Source organism: Cherax quadricarinatus, chromosome 89 (genome assembly GCF_038502225.1).
Source record: "Cherax quadricarinatus isolate ZL_2023a chromosome 89, ASM3850222v1, whole genome shotgun sequence".
Lineage (NCBI taxonomy): Eukaryota > Metazoa > Arthropoda > Malacostraca > Decapoda > Parastacidae > Cherax > Cherax quadricarinatus.
In genome coordinates, this window is record NC_091380.1 from 731,031 (window position 1) to 757,597 (window position 26,567).

At 38.1% G+C, this 26,567-nt stretch overlaps 1 protein-coding gene across 1 annotated transcript; it reads right to left on the reverse strand.

Annotated features, from left to right (window-relative positions):
* Positions 1-73: 73 nt before the first annotated feature.
* Acadvl (Acyl-CoA dehydrogenase very long chain) lies at positions 74-25,423 on the reverse strand. The gene is made up of 12 exons (XM_070104042.1): positions 25,302-25,423; positions 21,467-21,680; positions 19,335-19,427; positions 17,749-17,874; positions 13,471-13,726; positions 12,213-12,388; positions 11,506-11,652; positions 10,296-10,412; positions 8,269-8,437; positions 7,623-7,807; positions 4,809-5,021; positions 74-3,651 (listed from the first exon to the last, which is right to left on the reverse strand). The coding sequence occupies exons 1-12, from the start codon at positions 25,376-25,378 to the stop codon at positions 3,514-3,516; spliced, it is 1,911 nt and encodes a 636-aa protein (XP_069960143.1). The 5' UTR covers positions 25,379-25,423; the 3' UTR covers positions 74-3,513.
* Positions 25,424-26,567: the final 1,144 nt, after the last annotated feature.

A 26,567-nucleotide genomic window follows, 5' to 3' on the forward strand; every position in this document is an offset into this window, starting at 1 on the left:
TGTGTGTAGTTAAGAATATCAATATTACAAATGATGCTTTCAAGTTTCTAAATGTGGTTAATCAAAGTCAATGCAATTATGTGACTACTGTATTTTTCTAAAAATGTACAATAAACAAGTAGAAATGATGCAAATGGAGAGAAAACAATGACACATGGTGTTGAGGGAAGAACATTGGCAGATTTATATTATAGATTTGTATTTATTCTCCACAGGGAAGCAGAACAGAATTCTTCCTCTGTAAACCATGCATGTCGTAAAGGGCGATTAAATTGCTGGGAGCAAGGGGCTAATAATCCCTTCTCCTGTATACATTACTAAATTTATAAAGAGAAACTTTTGTTTTTCTTTTTGGGCCACCCTGCTTTGGTGGGATGCAGCTGGTGCGTTGAAAGACTAATAATATACATATGGATGTAGGCAGAGTTGATCGGCTGGTCAAACTTGAGGGACTGACCACTTCCCACCGAGGGTGACAGACTGACAACTTCAAAACTACACTACTGCTGATTCCAGTATTCAACTGAAGGAGCCTGTTGAGCAGGCTAAACATTTCAGTAATGAAGTGTTGCACAGGTGTCTCACTGTTGCATATGTGTCTTATTCATCAGAAGATCATTATGCCGAGTTTTAAAAAAATCATTTTTAGGGGGGGATGTTGCAATTCAGGGCTTTATCACAGCCTGGTTGATCTAGCAGTTAGTGCAATGCAGGAATAAAAATGCTGGCAATGTTGTGACTGGCTTGACCCAAACTATGGTGTATGGTCCTGCTGGGAATCTGCACCTTTAAGTTTACCTGGAGAGGGTTTCGGTAGTCAATGCCCCCACAGCCCGGTCTGAGACCAGGCCTCATGGTGGATCAGGGTCTGATCAACCAGGCTATTACTGCTGGCCGCACGCAAGCTGATGTATGAACCACAGCCCGGTTGGTCAGGTACTGACTTTAGGTGCCTGTCCAGTGCCTTCTTGAAGACAGCCAGGGGTCTATTGGTAATCCCCCTTATGTATGCTGGGAGGCAATTGAACAGTCTTGGGCCCTGGACACTTACTGTGTTGTCTCTCAGTGTACTTGTGGCACCCCTGCTTTTCATCGGGGGAATGTTGCATCTCCTCCCGAGTCTTTTGCTTTCATATGGAGTGATTTTCGTGTGCAAGTTTGGTACCAATCCTTCCAGGACCTTCCAAGTGTATATTATCATGTATCTCTCTCACATGCGTTCGAGGGAATACAGATCAAGGACCTTCAACCATTCCCAGTAGTTTAGGTGCCTTATCGCACTTGTGTGTGCTGTGAAAGTTCTTTGTACACTCTCCAGGTCTGCAATGTCGCAGCCTTGAAGGGGGCCATTAGTGTACAGTAGTATTCCAGCCTAGAGATCACAAGTGATTTGAAGAGAATCATCATGGGCTTGGTATCCCTAGTTTTGAAGGTTCTCATTATCCTAGCAGATGAGGTAGATACATTGCTGTGATCTTTTAAGGGTGAGATTCTCTGACATTATCGCTCCCAGGTCCTTCACATTACTTTTCCGCTCTACTGTATGGTTGTATGGTTAGAATTTGTGGTATACCCTGACATATTTTTAATTTCTTCAAGTTTTCCATATCTGAGTAGTTGAAATTTCTCCTTGTTGAGCTTCATATTGTTTTGAGTGGCCCATTCGAAGATTTGGTTGATGTCCACTTGGAGTCTCACGGTGTCTTCAATGGAGGTCACTGCCATGGTGATCCGGGTGTCATCCGCAAATGAAGACACAGAGTTATGGCTTACATCTCTATGTCAGAAATGAGGATGAGGAATAGAATGGGAGTGAGTACTGTGTCTTGTGGAGCAGAGCTTTTTACCATGGCTGCCTGGGACTTTACTCTGTTTACTATTACTCTTTGTGTTCTATTTGTCAGGAAGTTGTAGATCCATCTACCAACTTTTCCTGTTATTCCTTTTTCCCACATTCTGTGTGCTATTACACCATGGTCACACTTATCGAAAGCTTTTGCAAAGTCTGTGTATACTACATCTGTATTTTGTTTATCCTCTACAGCATCCAGGACCTTGTCATAGTGGTCCAGTAGCTGGGACAGGCAGGAGCGACCTGCTCTAAACCCGTGTTGCCCTGGTTTGTGTAACTGATGGGTATCTAGATGGTTGGCTATCTTGCTTCTTAGAGCCTTCTCAAAGAATTTTATGATATAGGATGTTAGTGCTATCAGTCTGTAGTGCCAACAACTATTGTACAATGCAACTTGTGTAATTTACTTAATAGTATTTAGAGGAAATGCTACACCATTTTTTTTCAAAACATCCATACTCATTACCTATAAAAAATTATTTTGTCTAATAAGCACACTTTCATTATCAAACATGATAGACCTCTAAAGTATGGCACTTACTGTTAAATTACACACCGTTACCATCTGGAAATGAATGAGAGAGAAGGGTCAGCAGTATATATGGTAAACTCTGAGATATCTCCCTGACAGCAATTCCTAATTAGCATTAATATCTGCTAATGGTTCAAGGAATCATTGACCCAGCGGCCTTCCCTTGGACCCGGCCTCTTAAATTAGAAAGGAAATACACTAAGTATATAGTGAACATGAGTAGAAGCTTGTAAGCTTTACCAGCCATCTTACATGTTCATGAGAGAAAGAAAAAAAAATAGGGCTTCTGTTTCAAACTCCTATGAAAGGGCCGCAGTGCCTCCCTGGGTTTTTGTTCGCTTATCAATTTACTACCTATTTACATATCATCTTAGTCTAAATTGCATTGTATTGGCAATTACTGAAAATTCTCCACTAGGAACTATCAGTCAAACTAATGTATGTACAGTATTAAATAAAATAAAAAAAACCCTGTCGAATCACATACTGTATATGCATCATTAAAGCTCTTGAAGTGCTGTATTAGATATCACAATATATGTGTTATCCAGGGTACAACGTATAGCACTCTGTTACTCATTGGTAACATCGTCAGAATTACCACTATAATAATTTGAATAAGAGTAACAACAAGTAGAGTATTTAGAGAATACTGATAGTGTTGTGGAAAAGTTTAGTTACCTTCAGTAGAATATACAAGAATATACAATGGGAAGCTACCAATTTAACAGAAAAATATATGGGCAGAACCATTCTCTGGAATAATAGGACTAAGCTTTATCCCAGCTACTTAACACAACAGGTGGTATGACTCACGAAATCGTGGTATGGTTTGCTTAACAGGTGGTATGTTTGTCATACTCTCGAGCTAGCAAATAAAATAATTGAAGAAAAATAAAATATGCTTAGGCTATGGCAGACTGCCCAGGAACCACATATGTCACTAAAAAACACTTAAAATTTTAAGTCATGAATAATATATGGTCTCATAAAATATGTATGTACAGTTTATTCTATACAGCAGATTGCTCAAAAAATCTATATATCTATAATAGTTCTCTACAAGAATTTGAACATATCAAGATACAGTACTACGTATTTTGACATAACTTGCTTAAGAAATCAAGCCTTAAAAACCCAGAGGTCTTTCAGCAATAATATTTCCATGGCAAGACAGCTCCTTGGCAATAGCTTCAAGGTCACTGAAGTTCTTCTGTGAGACACTTGATTTTACAGCAGTGAGGTTCAGCTGAATACGATCAGATGCCTGCAAAGAAATTTGTAATTCCCATTCAAGCATTTAATTTGCATCTTGCCTTCCTTTAACATTATTTTTCTGTTTAAACCCAAACACCCAAAATATTAAAATTCAATTACTATAGCATCCTAAGCCTGTAAAAACATATTTTTGTGTGTATATGCTGTATGCTGAGACAGTATGTACTTTAATACCAATTTTGGGGAGTGTTTCTGACTGGTGTACAGGTTCCATGCATACCTAACGGCCCTCATATTGTCAATAGGTTTTAAATCCAATAAAATAACAAGCTTCAAAATGTAAATTGTAAATGGAAAGAGAAGTTTCTGGTTTTACTATGTTCATAACAAAAATATTTAATACAATTATTTAATTATTAACACACTGGCTGATTCCCACCAAGGCAGGGTGGCCCGAAAAAGAAAAACTTTCACCATCATTCACTCCATCACTGTCTTGCCAGAATGTGCTTTACACTACAGTTTTCAAACTGCAACATTAACACTCCTCCTTCAGAGTGCAGTCACTGTACTTCCCATCTCCAGGACTCAAGTCCGGCCTGCCGGTTTCCCTGAATCCCTTCATAAGTGTTACTTTGCTCACACTCCAACAGCATGTCAAGTATTAAAAACCATTTGTCTCCATTCACTCCTATCAAACACGCTCACGCATGCCTGCTGGAAGTCCAAGCCCCTCGCACACAAAACCTCTTTTACCCCCTCCCTCCAACCTTTAATACTGAAGATACATCTTTATAAGAAAAAAATGAGTTTGCACATTCCTTTTCCCAATTAAATGTTCAGTGTCTGTATGAATGAGGCCACCACAAAATGATATATACCAAATACAGTCTCAATAAAAAAAAAATTGTTGTGCATTGAAAAAAAAAAAAAAAAAAAAAAAAACTTATCACTGATTAGGAATCAATCAGAAAGGATTAGAACTGTAATGAAAGCAAAAGGTCAAATTATTAGATATTGATATTTTGTATCTTGTAAGTTCCCTAATAAAGATCCTTCAGCTGTTTATTTACAGTATTTTATAAATTAACTTTCAGATATTTTTGGCAGCAAAGGTTTTTTTTTTTTTTACAGAGACTGTAAGCAATCAATAGATAATCACTGATCTACTTTAACACACTTTAATAAACCTGAAATTCTACCAACCTCATTCACCCAAACTCTTGCTATCTTCTCCTCATGATCAGAGGATAGAAGATTCAAGTTGAGAGAGCGGGATGCCCGGGAGAGAACCACCAGACTGGCATAGAGGTCAATGCAAGAATTAGCCAGGCGATTAAGGAGGAACTGCTGGTCAATGATACTCTTGCCATGCTTCATCAAGAGACCCTCCGCAGTATAACCAAATGCCTCGACAGCCTGTTCAAAAATATTAATATTTCACTGATAGGATTTACATAAGATCAAAAATACAAAGCTTATAATAAAATATTTCAGTCCAATTTGACCTAAGCATTACAAATATATAAGAGGAGCAAAGCAGCTGCTGCAAGGGCACTTTATACCTATCATATTCCATGGAAACCTAACCAAGGTTTCACTCCACAAGAGGAATAATTTCAAGTATACATTCCAGCTTCATAATGGTCTGTTGTGCTTACTCCTTATTCACGACACTTGAGAGCTGTTATCTGCACAGAGCCATTACCCTTCAAGAATGAGGAGGAGAAAGCTTGATAATGGTGAAGGACTCATGACCTAAGTTCTTCAAGCAACTCTCTCTTCAGATCAAGCATAACTGCCTCCCATTTCCAGGTGCTGTATGGCCCCCACAGGTTTAGAGCTTCTTCAGGATGATAATGTGCAACAGGGAACACTCATTACACAAACAACCCACACACAGGACAAACAAACTTATGACAACATTTCAATCTGACTTTTATCAGTGTGTGTGAGACTAGTTAATGATCCAAGTTGGACTGAAACACCATCATAAATTTCTTACTATGTGTGGGTTTTATGTGTGTATTGTTCTAGTAACTGTATTGTGCCTTTGTATTTTGTAGAGAACACTCATTACAAAAGATATACTGCTGAAATAGCATTTTTAAGAAGATAAATTTCTCCTTCACTAATTGCATTCATAATGTATACAGAATACTACAGCACTTTTATAACCTATTTTCAAACTTATAATCTGAAAACAGATGGAGGAAAATAGGACTGACTGGTACTTTTATTCAATATACATATGAAAGAAGTGTGTGTGTACAAGGATTGGTAAAGAGTATATATACATATGATTCCTTTATATAAAAGTAATGGGAAAATATAGAAAAAGAAGAGAAGGTATGTTAAGTGTATATGGCAGGATTTGTTTTTTTCAACATATAGGCTATATCCCACCAAGGCAGGGTGACCTGAAAAGAAAAACTACAGTTTTTCTTTTTAAATTTAGTAATTTATGCAGGAGAAGGGGTTACTAGCCCTTTCTTCCCAGTATTTTAGTTGCCTCTTACGACATGCATGGTTTATGGAGGAAGAATTTTGCTTCATTTCCCTATGGAGAATGGCAGGATCTTTTTTTTTTAAACACGTCGGCCGTCTCTCGCCAAGAAAGGGTGTCCCAAAGAGAAAGAAAAAACTTTCATCATCATTCAATATTTTCACCATCACTCGTACATAATCACTGTCTTTGCAGAGGCACTCAGATACGACAGTTTAGATGTCCCTCCAAACTGCCAATATCCTAAACTCCAGGATTATGACTGATAAAATAGCATGCTAGCGAAAGTTAGCTGCTCAGAATTTACACTCAAATTGTTAGCAGTGAAGTATTAAAGCTAATCAGATGAGGCACTAAGAAATAATCACATGAACAACAGTATTTAAATTTCCCAATTTCTTCCATAACGAGGAAGCTGGTATCTACACATACAAAAATCCATCCAAACTGTTCTCCAGGTAAGATTGATTAGCATTTAAGGACTGAGAAACTAACTAGGAGAGTAAGATTTAGTTATTTAGGCTTTGGATACCGAACACCCAATTTTTTTTTTTTTTTTACAGTGATCTACAGGACACACAAGTGTTATGAGCACAAACATTACACTATGCAAATTTAACCCAATAAAGTTAAGCAGATTTATTACTGATCAGAAGAAACCTTCTGCACTTATTTCATGAAACTAATTTTGTTAAATAAAACTGGCACATTAATACAAAAATAACCCACACATAGGAGAGAGAAGCTCCTGACGATGTTTTGGTCTAACTTGGACCATTTACAAATCACACTAACACAGAGTGAGGGAGCCAATATATATAGGCAAGGGGGAAAGGGATGGGACAGAAAGAGGAAGAAGTAGTGGTGGTAGTGGTAATGTTGGTAGTGGAAGTACAGTGGACCCCCTGTTTACGATATTATTTCATTCCAGAAGTATGTTCAGGTGCCAGTACTGAACGAATTTGGTCCCATAAGGAATATTGTGAATTAGATTAGTCCATTTCAGACCCCCAAACATACACGTACAAACGCACTTACATAAATACACTTACATAATTGGTCGCATTGGGAGGTGATCGTAAAGCGGGGGTCCACTGTATATAGCTTCATCAGCTTCTCTCTCATATACAGTGGACCCCCGCATAACGATCAGCTCCCAACTCGACCAATTATGTATGTGTATTTTTGTAAGTGCTTTTGTAGGTGTATTTTTGGGGGTCTGAAACGGACTAATCTAATTCACAATATTTCTTATGGGAACAAATTCGGTCTATAACGGCACCCAAACAGACTTCTGGATTGAAATAATATCGTTATGCAGGGGTCCACTGTATATGGGTTATTTATGTATTGTTTCAGTCAGGGTGTTGTGCCTTTTTGTTGTCTTTGGCATATCAAAACTTACACAACCTAAAACCAAGGAAAGGCTTTTTTTTGTTTTTTAAGGATAAACGCAAGTACTAAAACTGGCTAAACAGACTCTGGAGACTGGAATGTGTAATGGCTGCACTCACTCTTCCTAGAAGCAAGGCAGAGTCAGATAGCTTAGGATGGATGCCTTCAATGGTGCCATTATTGGTGAAACCAATGGCCCGCTTGGCTCTCTTGGTGCCCTCACCCAGAATCAGACCCATGTTGGCAGCGGGATTCTTCAGGGCCTGCTGAAGTTCACGTAAATGCCCACCGGCATACTGAAGCCCTAATAAAAGCAAAAAATACTGAAACATTATTTAAAAGAAAATTGTCATGCAATTATTATATTTAAGCCTGATTACTATTTTTATTTTAACCTTTATTCAAATCCTGGGTAACCATTAAATAATTCTAAGAAACTTGTTAAAAATAATTATTCACAAGCTTTCCAAACATTACTATAATACAGTGGACCCCCGCATAACGATTACCTCCGAATGCGACCAATTATGTAAGTGTATTTATGTAAGTGCATTTGTACGTGTATGTTTGGGGGTCTGAAATGGACTAATCTACTTCACAATATTCCTTATGGGAATAAATTCGGTCAGTACTGGCACCTGAACGTACTTATGGAGTGAAAAAATATCGTTAACCGGGGGTTCACTGTATATAGTACTATAAAGAAATCTTAATATCAACAATAAACTTAATACATTCACAGGTTTCATTAAGGATGCCACACACCAGTCAAAGCAACAAAGAGACGGAGAATATCATTTGTTCCCTCAAAGATCCTGAAAATACGAAGGTCCCTCAGCACTCGCTCAAGGCCCGTTTCCTTCATGAAGCCCATGCCACCCATGACCTGTATAGCCTCGTCTGTCACTGTCCAGGCTGCTTCAGATGCAAAGCACTACATGGAAAAAATAATATTCAATTTTATTCTTCTGAAGCCAAGTATATTACAACAGGCTCTTTTTTTTAAGTTACAGTGGTACCTCGAGTTTCAAACAGCTCCCAACTTGAACACTTATGTAAGTGTATTTTTGTAAGTGCTTTTGTAAGTGTACTTTTGGGGTTCTGAAACAGACTAATCTAATTTACATTATTCCTTATGGGAACAAATTCGTTTGGTATCAGCACTTGAACAGTCTTCTGGAATGAAAGTTCAAAACTCGGGGTATCACTGTAGTTCTACTGTCTTCCTATTGTGTCCTTGAATTTGTATTGGTAAAGCCACTGGATGGCGAAACTTCTACAATAAAGATATCCAGATGTGGCACATATGTCAAATTCTCCATTTTGTCAGCATTGTATACCATATATTCACAAAAAAAAAAAAAAAAAAAAAAAAAAAAAAAAAAAAAAAAAAAAAAAAAAAAAAAAAAAAAAAAAAAATTGGATATAACATTGGAGAGAGGGAGTATAGAAGTGAATGTTTGCAGATATTTGGAAGTTGACTTGTCAGTGGATGGGTTTACGAAGGATGAGGTTAACCATAGAACTGATGAAGGAAAAAAGGTGAGTGGTGTGTTGAGGTATCTGTGGAGACAAAAAACATTATCCATGGAGGCAAAGAAGGGAATGTATTAAAGTATTGTGGTACCAACACTCTTATATGGGTGTGAAGCTTGGGTTGTAAATGCTGCAGCGAGGAGACGGTTGGAGGCAGTGGAGATGTCCTGTCTAAGGGCAATGTGTGATGTAAATGTTATGCAGAGAGTTCGGAGTGTAGAAGTTAGAAGGTGTAGAGTTACTAAAAGTATTAGTCAGAGGGCAGAAGAGGGGTTGTTGAGGTGGTCTGGTCGTTCAGAGAGAATGGATCAAAGTAGAATGACATGGAGAGTGTATAAATCTGTAGGGGAAGGACAGCGGGGTAAGGGTCGTCCTCGAAAAGGCTGGAGGAGGGGGTAAAGGAGGTTCTGTGGACAAGGGGCTTGGACTTCCAGAAAGGAGTGAATGGAGACGAATGGTTTTTGGGACCTGACGAGCTGTTGGAGTATGGGCAGGGTAATATTTAGTGAAGGGATTCAGGGAAACTTGATATTTTTATATAGCTCGACTTGAGTTCTGGAAATGGGAAGTACAATGTTGCCTGCACTTTAAAAGAGGGGTTTGGGATACTGGCAGTTTGGGGGGTATGTTATATATCTTTACATATGCTTCTAAACTGTTGTATCTGGGTGCCTCTGCAAAGACTGATTATGTGTGAATGAGGTGATAGTGTTGAATGATGATGAAAGTATTTTCTTTTCTGGGAATTTTTCTTTCTTTTTGGGTCACACTGTCTCGGTGGGAGACAGCTGACTTGTTGGGAAAAAAAAAAAAAATCACAAGTTATATTTTGGGACAGGTAAGAGACATACACAAGTTATATTTTGGGACAGGTAAGAGACATGCACAAGTTATATTTTGGGACAGGTAAGAGACATGCACAAGTTATATTTTGGAACAGGTAAGAGACATGCATAAGTTATATTTTGGAACAGGTAAGAGACATGCACAAGTTATATTTTGGGACAGGTAAGAGACATGCACAAGTTACATTTTGGGACAGGTAAGAGACATGCACAAATTATATTTTGGGACAGGTAAGAGACATGCACAAGTTATATTTTGGAACAGGTAAGAGACATGCATAAGTTATATTTTGGAACAGGTAAGAGACATGCACAAGTTATATTTTGGGACAGCTAAGAGACGGAAAAAAACAAAAAAAATCAAACAAAAATGTTACAGATGAAACATCTTACACCAAATACTGTACTAACTTTAGAAATAGCAGCTTCTAAGTGATAATCCTTGGATCCTGCATCCATGTTAGAAGAGATCATATATGTCATGGATTCTGACACATAGTGCAACATTGCCATGCGAGACAACTTTTCCTGCAAGAATGAAAGTAAAACTGTTAATAATATATACTGAAGGATTGTTAAGACCTTAATTACTGCACATGTATAAAAACAGCAACAGGTTGAACTTTTTCACAAAATAAAATTTGACTCGAGTTTTACCAATTAATTTACGACAAAAATGAATAAGAAATTAAAGAAACATCGGTTGTCTCCCACCGAGGCAGGATGAGAATCCCCAAAAGGAGAAATACTTTCATCATCATTCAACACTTTCACATCACTTACACATAATCACTATGTATTGCAGAGGCGCTCAGATACGACAGTTTGGAAATCCTTCCAAACTGCCACTTGCTGGAAGTCCAACCCCTTCGCAAACAAAACCTCCTTTACCCCCTCCTTCCAATCTTTTTGAGGACGACTCCTACTCTGCTTTCCTTCCCCTACAGATTTATACGCTCTCCAAGCCATTCTACTTTGATCCATTCTCTCTAAATGACCAAACCACCTCAACAACCCCTCTTCAGCCCTCTGACTAATACTTTTAGTAACTCCACACCTTCTCCTAATTTCCACACTATGAATTCTCTGCATAATATTTACACCACACATTGCCCTCAGACAGAACATCTCCACTGCTTCCATCACCTTCTCGCTGCAGCATCTGCAACCCAAGATTCACACCCATACAAGTATGTTGGTACCACTATACTTTCGTACATTCCCTACTTTTCCTCCATGGATAATGATTTTTGTCTCCACAGATACCTCAATGCACCACTCACCTTTTTTCCTTCATCAATTCTATTGTTAACCTCATCCTTCATAAACCCATCCACTGACAAGTCAACTCCCAAATATCTGAAAACATTCACTTCTTCCATACTCCCTCTCTCCAATGTGATATCCAATTTTTCTTTATCTAGATCGTTTAATACCCTCATCACCTTACTCTTATCTATGTTCACTTTCAACTTTCTACGTTTACACACACTGCTAGATAAACAAGAAGACATAAAAACAGAAAAGACAAGACAAGACAGATAAAGTAAAGCATTCCACTTGGAACATTTATTTACATTAAGATAAGAGAACAAGTTACTGCTACAAAGCAAGTCTTTACCTGGATAGTTCCATAGCTATCAATACGTTGACCAAACTGTGTTCTGGAAGTGGCAAAGTCAAGAGCCTTCTTGAATGAGTAACATATTGTACCAGTCATAGCAGCAGCCATACCAAACCTCCCATTATTTAAGATCTCCATGGCAACCTAAAATAAATTAATAATAACAAATAAGTTAGTATAATATTACAAATGTAAGGCAATTATTCATAATGAGATAGTAATAGAAATAACAAATCAGAGCTTAAACACCAGTACAAAGCAGAAACAAATTGGCAGGCCTAACATGATAGCGTGTATGATAGTGTTTCGTTTTTCTTCTTACAAATAGTACCTATATTCGTTGAAATCTTTATTCAATGCTTGTTTGGAGGCAGAGAAATCTGATTTTCAATCAGACCTAATAAAGATAAATTGTATAAGTCTTAGTTTATTTTCATACATTGAACATAACACAACATTTCAACTTGCTTCACATGGAGGCCTGGTCAGGGACTGGGCAGTAGGGGCACAGGCTCACTGGAATACCTCTCCAGGTATGGAATTTTTAGTACATAGTACATTTTGAAAGTTTATTTTTCCAGCTTTTGTGTTTTTGGCACCCTTTATAGGTCTGCACCTAGGGCAGCTGCCATACTGACCCACCCTTTCATCCAGCCCAGCTAAAATATGAAATTCCAAAACACAAAATTAATCATTACTTTTACCTTAAATCCATTACCAGGTCCTCCAAGAACATTTTCCACGGGAATTTTTGTGTCCTCAAAGTAGACCTCGGCTGTATTGGAAGCCTTTATCCCCATCTTTTTTTCTGGGGGTCCATGAGAAACGCCACCAAACGCTCGCTCCACAATAAATGCTGTCACCTTGTCCTTAGTTACACCTGCCAATAAAAGCAGTTTTCACTGAGGGAAAATTGATATTATATTTCAAGAAAATATTAATAATAATAATAATCAAAATAATGATTATAATCTTTATTTCTACAAGTACATGATACAACTTCAAAGTAAGTGGCCCGGTGGCCCAGTGGCCTGGTGGCTAAAGCTCCCGCTTCACACACGGAGGGCCCGGGTTCGATTCCCGGCGGGTGGAAACATTTCGACACGTTTCCTTACACCTGTTGTCCTGTTCACCTAGCAGCAAATAGGTACCTGGGTGTTAGTCGACTGGTGTGGGTCGCATCCTGGGGGACAAGATTAAGGACCCCAATGGAAATAAGTTAGACAGTCCTCGATGACGCACTGACTTTCTTGGGTTATCCTGGGTGGCTAACCCTCCGGGGTTAAAAATCCGAACGAAATCTTATCTTATCTTAAGTGCAATGAATTACTTTCAAACAGTGAGCTACTCTTTGGGTTCACAAATTACTATTATATTCATAGGGAACTGCAAAATCCGTAGGTGTTATGTAGCAACTGGGTTTTAATCCATGGAAGAAAGTAGCTATAAGGCAACATCAGTACAACTTACTTGAAGTTACAAATTATAATTTTTAATCCTGAAATACAAAAACCATTGAGTAAGCTCAATACACAAATAACTTGCACATAGGAGAAATAAAGTTAGATCGTTTTTGAGTGAAATGTCATAAGTCACTCATACCTCAGCGAGAGGTGGATGTTGTGTTAAACTTTTAAAGGAAGAAAATATAGCAATAAATTCGTAAAAGTAATAAAAATAATAAGTGTACCTACAAAAAAAAATTATGATCCCAATGTTATAACAAAGATCAAGATCATGTGAAATCAATACCACCAAGCAGAGTAGGTGTAAAGTATGTACAGTATTCCACATGAATTGTCAGAAAAGCATGTAATCTTTACGTCCCTATTATTATTGTAATTACATTGCAATGCTATGCATACTATGGACTTCACAACTGCATTTGCACTCTATTCATATTTCATATGAATTAGGTTCATTTAATTTTATCTCTAGGATGAATTACATACTAATTCTAACCTGTCTTTGGATCTGTAAACGGACTTTGTGCAAACACTGTAAATACTTCTGCCAAGCCACCATTACTAATCCAGATTTTAGAGCCATTAAGTACATAGTGAGAACCATCTTCTGCGAGTACAGCTCGGCTTCTAATAGAACCAGCATCTGATCCACTTGAGGGTTCAGTCAGGGCAAACGCTGCAATGTGTTCCCCAGTAGCAACCTTCGGAAGGTACTTGGCCTTTTGCTCTGGGGTGCCAGTAATCATGATCCCCTGAAAAAAAATAACAAAATAAGACATTTTTACTTGTAGGTAGTAGGTTGGTAGACAGCAACTGCCCAGGGAGGTACTACCGTCCTGCCAAGTGAGTGTAAAACGAAATCCTGTAATTGTTTTACATGATGGTAGGATTGCTGGTGTCTTTTGTCTGTCTCATAAACATGCAAGATTTCAGGTAAGTCTTGCTACTTCTACTTACACTTAGGTCACACTACACATACATGTACAAGCATATATATACACACCCCTCTGGGTTTTCTATTTTCTTTCTAGTTCTTGTTCTTGTTTATTTCCTCTTATCTCCATGGGGAAGTGGAACAGAATTCTTCCTCCATAAGCCGTGCATGTTGTAAGAGGCGACTAAAATGCCGGGAACGAGGGGCTAGTAACCTCCTCTTCTGTGCAAATTACTAAATTTAAAAAGAAAAAGTTTTTTTTCTTTTTGGGCCACCCTTCCTTGGTGGGATACGGCCGGTTTATCGAAAGAAAGAAGAGGACATTTTTACTGTTTTCTGTGAAAGCAGATTTTACCATTTCTTAATAGAGTACAGATGTATTACTATTATACTAATGGTATATAATACCTACAAATAGAAGAATCTCCATGCAGAAGTGAAGAAGAAATCTTCCTCTGTAAGCCATGCATGTCATAAGAGGCAACTAAAATGATGCAAGCAAAGGGCTAGTAACCCCTTCTGTATAAATTACTAAATGTATAAAGAAAAAGACTTTAATTTCTACTTATTCAGGTCACCTTATCTTGGCGGGAGATGGCCAGAGTTTAACCATTGAACTGTCCAAACATAGATCTACGTTTTTTCAACATTTGAAAGTATGTAAAAAAAGTAGATCGTTTCTTTTTTTACATTTAAAAAAAAAAAAAAAAAAAATAGATCTACTTTTGGAGCACTACGCATGTGAACGTAGATCTGCTTGGACAGTTTAAGGGTTAAAAAAAAAAAGAAAAGATGAATAAGACAGAGAATGGAGCGAAACAGAATGACTTCAAGAGTGTATCAGTCTGTAGTGGAAGGAAGGCGGGGTAGGGGTCGGCCTAGGAAAGGTTGGAGGGAGGGGGTAAAGGAGGTTTTGTGTGCGAGGGGCTTGGACTTCCAGCAGGCGTGCGTGAGCGTGTTTGATAGGAGTGAATGGAGACGAATGGTTTTTAATACTTGACATGCTGTTGGAGTGTGAGCAAAGTAACATTTATGAAGGGGTTCAGGGAAACCAGCAGGCCGGACTTGAGTCCTGGAGATGGGAAGTACAGTGCCTGCACTCTGAAGGAGGGGTGTTAATGTTGCAGTTTAAAAACTGTAGTGTAAAGCACCCTTCTGGCAAGACAGTGATGGAGTGAATGATGGTGAAAGTTTTTCTTTTTCGGGCCACCCTGCCTTGGTGGGAATCGGCCAGTGTGATAATAATAATAATAAAAAAAAAAAAAAAGACACAATGTAACATAGTGGTATCTTTAGTTGCAAAATGTTTCAACGATGTGGCAGGCTTCTTCAGCTACATACAGGGAGAACATTGCTATGAAAATGAGCAACTTTTATCAAGGTTGAGGAAATGAATACCTCAAATCTGCTTCTCCATCTTTATCAAGACTGAGGAACTCAACACAACACCTCACTCTCTTGGTCAACTGCCTCTAGTATTTTACTCCTCTATGTTCAACTGAAAAAACTTTCTGTGCAGGTAAAACTTCTCAAAAATGTGGATACCAGAGTTTTTCACATGTCTTATTCATGTACCAAAGCTATTACAGTTACAAAGACTACCTGGAAACTAAAATAATAACAAAAACAGTGTATAAACTGTAGTTCACTACCAAGTAATTTATTATTATATTCATGGGGAAGCAATAAACACACAGGGAACATACAGTGCCTGGGAATGGGAGGTAATCAAGTTTGATCCAAAGCATAAGAGAGAATCCTTCAACAAATGTCTTAATTACAGTACTGTTCTTAATATGCTTACAGATTACCTAACCATAACCAAGGCATTCCTGAAATTTCCCTTTATAATTATTTACGACACATTTGGAAGAAAAAACTATTTTAAAACTTACTACAAATAAAACATATTATGATAGCATACATGGGTAAGACTAAGACACCAAAGGGCAAGACACACACTGTGTGACTAGTTAATGGCCTCAGTTGAACCAAAACATCATCCTAAGTTTCTTCCTCCTATGTGTGGCTGATTTCTGTATTAGATCATTTAGATATTTTATACAATTCTCACCAGATCACATGCAGCAGAGTAAGGCATTTTTAGCATTAGAATAAGAAGTTTATTTTGACATGATACATGGTTGTACAGAGGAACATAATAAACCATACCACGGGCGGGGATAGAACCCGCAATCAGAGTCTCAAAATATTATATAATAGTTGGGTGTACATGCCAAAAGCCCCTTTGTATGCAGAGCATTTTGGGCAAACTTAAAAATTAACTTAAGATTAGGAAGGCAATAATAGTTCATATGGTCATTAGATAAGTTACAGTGAGTACAAGAGAATTGAATATTCTATTAGGTAATGCTACATGGCTTTGATAAGTCTAGTAGAGAATAATTACACTATTGAATTAGTTTATTACAATAGAACAATTTAAAACAATTTACAATATGGTGTATTACAATTTAGTACTATTTAAAACAATGAAATTTACACATCTTAATTCTGTAGTAGTAGGTAAGTGGTTGGGCAATCCTCAGAACAATATGAGCAGCTTTTGAGTAACTGGTAGGTATTAGGTATGGTTTGTCTAGTTAATTTAAGGTGATGAGGTGATTTCTTAGTACTGTAGGTCCTTAAACTGATTTGCAGACAGGGGTCCTTTAGTGTGTTCTGGCAATGAATTCCAGATCTTTGGGCCCTTTATGTGCATAGCAGTTTTGCTTAGGGAGAGATGGACATGAGGGATATCAGAGAGTGACTTGTGTCTCGTATTATGGCTGTGTGTTCTGTTATAGTTATCAAGGAGTTTGAGAGGAGGATTTATATTTGAGTAGCGTTCTGTGTATGTAGTAGGCACAATAATAAGTGTGGATATTTTGTGTATTAAGCAAGTTAAGACTCTTGAAAAGTGGAGTGTGTTGTCTAATGCAGGAATTAGTAATCAAATGCACTGCAGCTTAAGGTGATTTGCTGTGGTTGATCCCCATGCACAAATACAAGTGAGGTAAGGGTAAATGAGAGTGGTACAAAGCTAGAAGAGCTGACTGGGGTACATAGTACCATATCTTTTAAAGGATGCCTACTGTTTTGAAGACTTTCTTGGAAATTTGGTGTATGTATGAAATATGAGACTGCAGTCAAGGTGGAGACCTAGAAATTTGACCTGTGTCTAGAAATGGGTAAACCATTTATCACTATGTTTAGCTGTACATTTGAAACTCTGTTTCCAAATAGCACAAAGTAGGTTTTGTCTAAATAGAGAATAAGTTTGTTGGTAGGCATCCAAGTAGATATTTTTAGCAGTTCGGCATTTACAGTGTCTGTTAGTAAAGTTGGGTTTGGGTGAGAGAAGACATAAGTAGTGTTATCTGAAAATGAAATGGGTTTAGGAGATTAGATGCATTTGGTAGGTCATTGATGTAAATGAGAGAAATGATGTAAATGGAGAAAAAATACACGTGGAAAGTAAGAACCTTTTTTCCAGTCACTAACTTTTTTTAATGCCTCAGCATTATTTGCACATGTATCCCTTTACCTAATACATTACAGTTGTGCAGTATATAAGGACCTCCAAGTGAAGGCATGGGATACACACATTGTATTATACGAAGATGATCAGGAGTATATTATAATCATGGTGAAGTAGTAAACCCAAAAGTCACAATACACCTGGCAACTACGTGCTGTAATCAGGTTTCAGAAAAGGGGGCAGCAACTCCAGTGCCTTGAATCAAGAACTTGTTGTGCCAACATCAAGGTACCCCACTCAAAGGCATCAAGGCTATAGAAAAAAGGGTGAAAAATGTTGAGTAGGCTACAAATATGTACCTTAAATCCGATGGACTGATGAGCTCCTAGAGTGATGCCCACACCCAGGTCGTTGTACCCAACAATCTCCACAAGTCTAGTATACTGTGTGTTATTGAGGCCCACACCACCGTACTCTACTGGAACCTGGCGAAAACCAAATGCTGCATTACACAGTAGTTTATCAAGCATTCCCCCCCCCCATGGCTTTATGGGATGAGGTACAATGCACGTGTAAGTATTATATACTATATAAAATAACTTGCAATTCAAGCTGAAAGTCAGAGTATGTATGTATCTTCACTTAATAAGGTACAGGACTTTTTTTTTTTTTTTTAACAAGTTGGCCGTCTCCCACCAAGGCAGGGTGACCCAAAAAGAAAGAAAATCCCCAAAAAGAAAATACTTTCATCATTATTCAACACTTTCACCTCACTTATACATAATCACTGTTTTTGCAGAGGTACTCAGAACACAACAGTTTAGAAGCATATATGTATAAAGATACACAACATATCCCTCCAAACTGCTAATATCCCAAACCCTTCCTTTAGAGTGCAGGCAACACTGTACTTCCCATTTCCAAGACTCAAGTCTGGCTATATAAAAATAACTGGTTTCCCTGAATCCCTTCACTAAATATTAGTCTGTTCACACCCCAACAGCTCGTCAGGTCCCAAATACCATTCGTCTCCATTCACTCCTATTTAACATGCTCATGCATGCTTGCTGGAAGTCCAAGCCCCTCTCCCACAAAAACCTCCTTTACCCACTCCCTCCAACCTTTTCGAGGACGACCCCTACCCTGCCTTCTTTCCTCTACAGATTTATGTGCTCTCCATGTCATTCTACTTTGATCCATTCTCTCTAAATGACCAAACCACCTTAACAACCCCTCATCAGCCCTCTGACTAATACTTTTATTAACTCCACACCTCCTAATTTCCACATTCCGGATACTCTGCATAATATTTACACCGCACATTGCCCTTAGAAAGTACATCTCCACCACCTCCAACCGTCTCCTCGCTGCTGCATTTACAACCCAAGCTTCACACCCATATAAGAGTGTTGGTACCACTATACTTTCATACATTCCCTTCTTTGCCTCTATAGATAATGTTTTTTGTCTCCACATATACCTCAATGCACCACTCACCTTTTTCCTTCATCAATTCTATGGTTAACCTCATCCTTCATACATCCATCCGCTGGCACATCAACTCCCATATATCTGAAAACATTCACTTCTTCCATACTCCTCCTCTCCAATCTGATACTCAATTTTTTCATTTGATACCCTCATCACCTTACTCTTTTCTATGTTCACATTCAACTTTCTACCTTTACACACTTACAGGACTTATTATTAATTATTATTATATTCACAGGGGAACAATAAACCAGCAAGTCATAACACCTGGGAATAAAACATAGCACAAGTACAGAGAATGAAATCAACCTGTCAAACAGTTCAACTTTCCACTACACAACTCTGAATTAACAAACCCACAATTTGAAATTTTAACATTGCACACAAAATCAGAAGTGCCTGAAACATCCACTGATGTACTATTTAGGCTGTACAACTTGAACCCCATACTAACCTGAAGACCAAAAGCACCCAACTCTCGCAAACTCTGCATTGATTGCTCTTCTATCGCCTCTATGGAATCGTTCTTGGCTGCGTCGTTACACTCCTGCAAGAAATGACTGGTTTCAGAGACTGAGTGAAACCTTTCATTGACAGTCATCTATTACTAATTCTTGTCTAGGAAGGGGGAAGAAAATGCAGTTGTATAAACTGAACATCAAATATTATGAAAGAGTATCATTATGTTTATGAGGAAGCACTAAATTTTGATTTTGATAATTCTACAGATACACCCTCTTGATCAGCCTTTCTGTGCGACCAAACCATCTCACAAACCATCCGATCATTGAATTTTACCATTCCTACCACACAACATCTAATTTAAAATTTTCTTCACTCCACACTCTCTTCATAACATTCACATTGCACGCTGCTCTTCAACATATCTCTGCTGCCTCCAGCCTCCTCCTCACTGCAACATTCAAAGACCATACCTCATATCTGTACAAATGCTGGTACCATTATCCTCCAGTGTATTTACGTTTTTAGCATCCACTGATTGATAAACTTCTCTCTTTCCACAGATGCCTCTTCACTCTGCCTAGTTTTGTTTCCTTTGTTTATTCTATGATTCACCTCATCTTTCACATATCCATCTGTTCCCAAATACAGTGGACCCCCGCATAACGATGGCATCGCATAGCGATTTTTCCGCATAACGATTACTTTTATCGCAAAATTTTTGCCCCGCATACCGATTAAAAACCCGCATACCGATTTTCGTCCGAGACGCGTCCAATGTGCCCTCACATGTGCCGGCCGTCCCATTGTTTACCAGCCAGCCTCCGCGGTAACATCCAAGCATACACTCGGAATATTTCGTATTATTACAGTGTTTTCGGTGCTGTTTGTGGAAAATAAGTGACCATGGGCCCCAAGAAAGCTTCTAGTGCCAACCCTGTGGTAAAAAGGGTGGGAATTAGTATGGAAATTAAGAAAGATTTTGAAGGGTTTGGGGCTAACCCTGAGAAGCCTATGCCAGTTGTGGAATCCATTGTGCCTACTTCAAAGATTAAGGAAATGTGTGCAGAGTGGGTTGAACTGCAAACCTTTATAGATGAAAATCACCCTGACACAGCTGTTGCAAGCCGTGCTTGTGACTATTTCAATGACAATGTTATGGCCCATTTTAGGAAAGTCTTGAAGGAACGGGAGGTACAGAGCTCTATGGACAGATTTGTTGTGCGACAGAGGTCCAGTGACTCTCAAGCTGGTCCTAGTGGCATTAAAAGAAGAAGGGAAGTAACCCCAGAAAAGGACTTGCTACCTCAAGTCCTAATGGAAGGGGATTCCCCTTCTAAACAGTAAGAAGATAATGCTCTCCCCTCCTCCCATCCCATCAATCATCACCAGATCTTCAATAAAAGTAAGTGTCATGTAATTGTGCATGCCTTTTTCAGTTTGTGTGTATTAAAATTAACATTTCATGTGGTAAAAAAAATTTTTTTCATACTTTTGGGCGTCTTGCACGGATTAATTTTATTTCCATTATTTCTTATGGGGAAAATTGATTCGCATAACGATTATTTCGCATAACGATGAGCCCTCTTGCACGGATTAAAATCGTTAACCGGGGGTCCACTGTACAGTGGTACCTCGGGATAAGATCAGCTGAAAACTTGAATAATTATGTAAGTGTATTTATGTAAGTGCTTTTGTAAGTGTATTTTTAGGGGTCTGAAACAGATTAATCTAATTTACATTATTCCTTATGGGAACAAATTCGTTCGGTATTGGCACTCGAACAGCCTTCTGGAACGAATTAAGTTCGTATCTCGAGGTATCACTGCAATTTCCAATCTGATGTTTTATTTTTCATTGCCTAGTTTTATTTACTATCATCACCCTCCTTTTTTAGCATACAGTTTACCAATAAAAATAAGTCAGACATTTTTGGGTTATCCTAGGTAATTTACACTACGTATAATACGTAATTGTATACTTATGCGTACCTGTACCTACACATACATATTTACGAGTACTGTGATGAACTGGACTGCCAGTTCTGAAGTCTACTTGAAGACTATTTACAAGTATTGCATACTGTAATAACAATTATCCTTAAGCATGAAGCAAAGTACTCACTCGAAAGAACTTCTCTGTAGGTCCAATAAGCATTTCCAGTGTCTCTTTCTGCTCCTCGGTGAGTATATCTGGGAAAGGAATGGCTTGTTCAGTCACAGCTGACCCACGAAAAATATTCATGACAAAAGATTTTGATTCCTCTTTCTTGGTGATGTTGCGTTCCCTGTGTGAAACTCTTCCCGAGGATGCTGGTTCTGCCACTGTTGACTGCAGCCTGAGATATAGTACTTACATATAAATACACATGAATAAATGCTTTAATAATGTTCAGTATTTTACACAACCATTCACCATTTACATTAAAACTAAAATATAGTAACTGTTACGTTAATGTTAATTTTTAATTAGAAACTTTTATATAAAAAAATTATACATAACAATCCCTCACTTAAATATGACAGAATTAATGTTTCAAATGTTAAAGAAATGTTACTAAGCTTGCGAAATGAACATTGTCTAACATTTCCGTTATTTCATAAAGTGAAAACAAATTATGGACAAAACTTCGTTTCCTCAAGTCATAACAAATATTAAAGAGTCAAATATGTTAACCTTTGTTTTATTATTGATATGTTTTGTTCCGAGTCTCAGTATTACCAAGCTGCTTTTCAGGATTTAATGAGTTTTAAAGACTAAAGGTCAGCTATCATACACCTAGCAAACTGAATACCAACTTCTTTTAACATATATGGTAAATTTTGAGTCGAGGAATTAAGTAATTAGCCTTCATATAGGCCTCTGACTCTGAAACTTATGGAGACCATTATGTCAATACCTCATCCAAATCAATACTTTAAGGCTGATACAGAATTAATTGTCCTGATGGTTATATCCTTCTGATTATCACTCTACTTGATGATTCATAATACTATATAGAACATGTACCATTATAGGACTTCTGAAGACGTTATATACTGTATAGTACATGTCATGTTACATATACATATCACATGACCTCCGAAGAGGTTATGTACTGTATAGTGCATGTCATGTTACATATACATATCACATGACCTCTGAAGAGGTTATGTACCATATAGTACATGTCATGTTACATATACATATCACATGACCTCCAAAGAGGTTATGTACCATATAGTACATGTCATGTTACATATACATATCACATGACCTCCAAAGAGGTTATGTACCATATAGTACATGTCATGTTACATATACATATCACATGACCTCTGAAGAGGTTATGTACCATATAGTACATGTCATGTTACATATACATATCACATGACCTCTGAAGAGGTTATGTACCATATAGTACATGTCATGTTACATATACATATCACATGACCTCCAAAGAGGTTATGTACCATATAGTACATGTCATGTTACTTATACATATCACATGACCTCCAAAGAGGTTATGTACCATATAGTACATGTCATGTTACATATACATATCACATGACCTCTGAAGAGGTTATGTACCATATAGTACATGTCATGTTACATATACATATCACATGACCTCCAAAGAGGTTATGTACCATATAGTACATGTCATGTTACTTATACATATCACATGACCTCCAAAGAGGTTATGTACCATATAGTACATGTCATGTTACATATACATATCACATGACCTCCAAAGAGGTTATGTACCATATAGTACATGTCATGTTACATATACATATCACATGACCTCCAAAGAGGTTATGTACTGTATAGTACATGTCATGTTACATATACATATCACATGACCTCCAAAGAGGTTATGTACTGTATAGTACATGTCATGTTACATATACATATCACATGACCTCCAAAGAGGTTATGTACTGTATAGTGCATGTCATGTTACATATACATGTCACATGACATAACGATACTCCTTCTCAGTCTTCGTTAAAGGTAATTTTCTCTTTGTCTTTTTCCTTTAAATTATTTTTAAATGCTAAATGGAATATTTTATATGGAGTTTTGAGTAATACAACTGTATTTGGAGTCACGAGTCACATACGAAGACTTGTAGCTGTACAAGTTAAGGTACTGTATAAATTAAGAAGCTTGAAACCTTTAATCTTATTTAAAGAACTCAAATGTTACTCTAGGAGTGATTTTAAGGAATCTACACCATAAAACACATCACTGTGCAGAAATGACGAAAGTATTATACTTTTTCTCCCGAAATAATAAACACAGTATGTTGAACAGTTTATTAGGCAAAATGAGAACATGACTCAGCTTTAAAAAAGAAATGCAAAGCTCAGTGCACAAAAATGGAGACATCTAGCAGTAACAGCCTGGTTGATCAGGCTCTGATCCACCAGGAGGCCTGGTCACAGACCGGGCTGTGGGGGCGTTGACCCCCGGAACTCTCTCCAGGTAAACTCCAGGTCTTCTTTTCGCAGACAAGACCACTATTATCGTTACTCTCAGGTGTAATACTTATAAAAGCAAAATCATGGCTGCATGCAGTGGCTATATACAGTTTAAATTCTATTACATTTGGAGTGAATGTAAGTGATAAGTTATGAGATAAGAGATAATGTAATCTTTGGTGTATTTTCACCCCTAGTTAAAAGGTGACTGAAGTGACCAACAAACAACAACCTGGAGTACCTGGAGAGGGTTTTGGGGGTCAACGCCTCCGCGGCTCGGTCTGATACCAGGCCTCATGGTGGATCAGACCCTGATCCACCACGAGGCTGTTACAGCTGGCCGCACGCAAACTGACGTAGGAACCACAGCCCGGTTGGTCAGGTACTGACTTTAGGTGCCTGACCAGTGCCTTCTTGAAGACAGTCAGGGGTCTATTGGTAATCCCCCTTATGTATGCTGGGAGGCAATTAAACATTATTATAATCAAGGGGGAAACGCTAAACCCGCAGGATTATACAGCGCCTGTGTGGGGGGGATATGTGGAAGGTATTCAGGCTTAATTCAGGGAACTGGAGCACAGATCCAGTTCCCACAATCAAGAACCCCACACCAGCATCAAGGAACCTTCCTTGAGGAGAGGCAGTTGAACAGTCTTGGTCCCCTGGCACTTGTGTTGTCTCTCGGTGTACTCGTGGCACCTCTGCTTGTCATCGGGGGGATGTTGCATCTCCTGCCAAGTCTTTGGCTTTCACAGGGAGTGATTTTCGTGTGCAAGTTTAGTATTAATCCCTCTAGGATTTTCCAAGTGTATATTATCATGTATCTCTCTCGCCTGTGTTCCAGGGAATACAGACCAAGGACCTTCAACCGTTCCCAGTAATTTAGGTGCCTTATCGTACTTGTGTGTGACATGAAAGTTCTTTGTACACTCTCCAGGTCTGCAATGTCGCAGCCTTGAAGGGGCAGTTAAGTGTATATCAATATTCCAACGTAGATATTATTATTATTATAATCAAAAAGAAGCGCTAAGCCACAAGGGCTATACAGCTCCAACGTAGAGAGAACAAGCAATTTGAAGAGAATAATCATGAACTTACAATCCCTAGTTTTGAAGGTTCTCATTATCCATCCTATCATTATCCTGGTAGACGAGGTAGATATACTGTTGTGGTCTTTGAAGGCGAGATCCTCTTACATTATCACTCCCAGGTCCTTCACATTACTTTTAGCCCTATTATATAATACGAATTTGTCATATATCCTGAAATATTCAAATGGCTTCAGGAAGAAAATCAAATTACTCTTCCACAAAGCCTTATTATCCACTTCTCAGAGGTTATGGATCTCAAAATTTATTTTACCCCATCAAAAAAAAAGGTGAAAGTATTAAGAAAAACAGCTGATATCCCGTGACTAAATTATATCCTTATAAACCCATTTATACCTCCCCTTCCCTATGTTAAAATATCCCTGGATACACAGGTATACATACCTTGATGCCGCCGGGGCCATGTCCATAGCCAGGTTGATCCTGGAGAGTCCCCAGAGAAGTTTATTATAGCGCATCATGATGGTATGTCTCCCCTCTCTCGTCTCTCACACTCTACTGAGTCATTGTTATTGTTAACACTGACACCTTACACTCGCTACACTTAGCATAACTCGCTATATTACCTTTAATATGTACCTATATCCAACATAAGAAGTCTCTATATTTAACAAAAGTAGCATAAGAAGTCTCTAAATTTAACAGAAGTAGCATAAGAAGTCTCTAAATTTAACAGAAGTAGCATAAGAAGTCTCTAAATTTAACAAAAGTAGCATAAGAAGTCTAAATTTAACAAAAGTAACATAAGAAGTCTCTAAATTTAACAGTAGCATAAGAAGTCTCTAAATTTAACAGAAGTAGCATAAGAAGTCTCTAAATTTAACAAAAGTAACATAAGAAGTCTCTAAATTTAACAAAAGTAACATAAGAAGTCTCTAAATTTAACAGTAGCATAAGAAGTCTCTAAATTTAACAAAAGTAGCATAAGAAGTCTAAATTTAACAAAAGTAACATAAGAAGTCTCTAAATTTAACAAAAGTAGCATAAGAAGTCTCTAAATTTAACAAAAGTAACATAAGAAGTCTCTAAATTCAACAAAAGTAGCATAAGAAGTCTCTAAATTCTATTCGGGTAATCACTGTGGCTTTGGACAGGCACATAAAATCAGTACCTGATCAGTCAGGCTGTGGTTCTCTACGTCGGTTTATGTGCAGCCAACAGTAACAGCCTGGTTGATCAGGTCATGATCCACCATGAGGCCTGGTCACAGACCGGGCCTCGGGGGCGTTGACCCCCTAAACCCTCTCCAGCTATTGTTTTACAACTGCTATAAGGATATGTAGATCCAGTCCATTGTTTGAGATCAGATTTATTGCAACATTGCATTAAAAAATACTTTGTTGCAGGAGTAGTTACAAAAATGAAGGCGAGTGACTTCTTGTATAGTTAACTTGGGTGTTGCTATTACTGTAAGTTGATCCTGTTAGTGTAAATAAATCATGCCCCGTTGCCTGGTGGCTAAATTCATCGCTTCACACGACGAGGTCCGGGTTCGATTCCCAGTGAGGGTAGAAACATTGGACGTGTTTCCTTACACTGGTTGTCTATGCTCACCCATTAATATAATGGGTACCTGGGTGTTAGTGGACTGGTGGGGGTCACATCCTGGGTGTTAGTGGACTGGTGTGGGTCACATCCTGGGCGTTAGTG

Excerpts from the sequence above, each read along its gene's own strand:
- Acadvl (XM_070104042.1), bottom strand. The coding sequence starts at position 25,378 with ATGATGCGCTATAATAAACTTCTCTGGGGACTCTCCAGGATCAACCTG. Across the intron at positions 11,653-12,212 it reads GACCTGGTAATGGATTTAAG|GTTGCCATGGAGATCTTAAA; the intron begins GTAAAAGTAATG and ends AATTTATTTTAG. Across the intron at positions 10,413-11,505 it reads ATAGCTATGGAACTATCCAG|GAAAAGTTGTCTCGCATGGC; the intron begins GTAAAGACTTGC and ends TCATTCTTGCAG.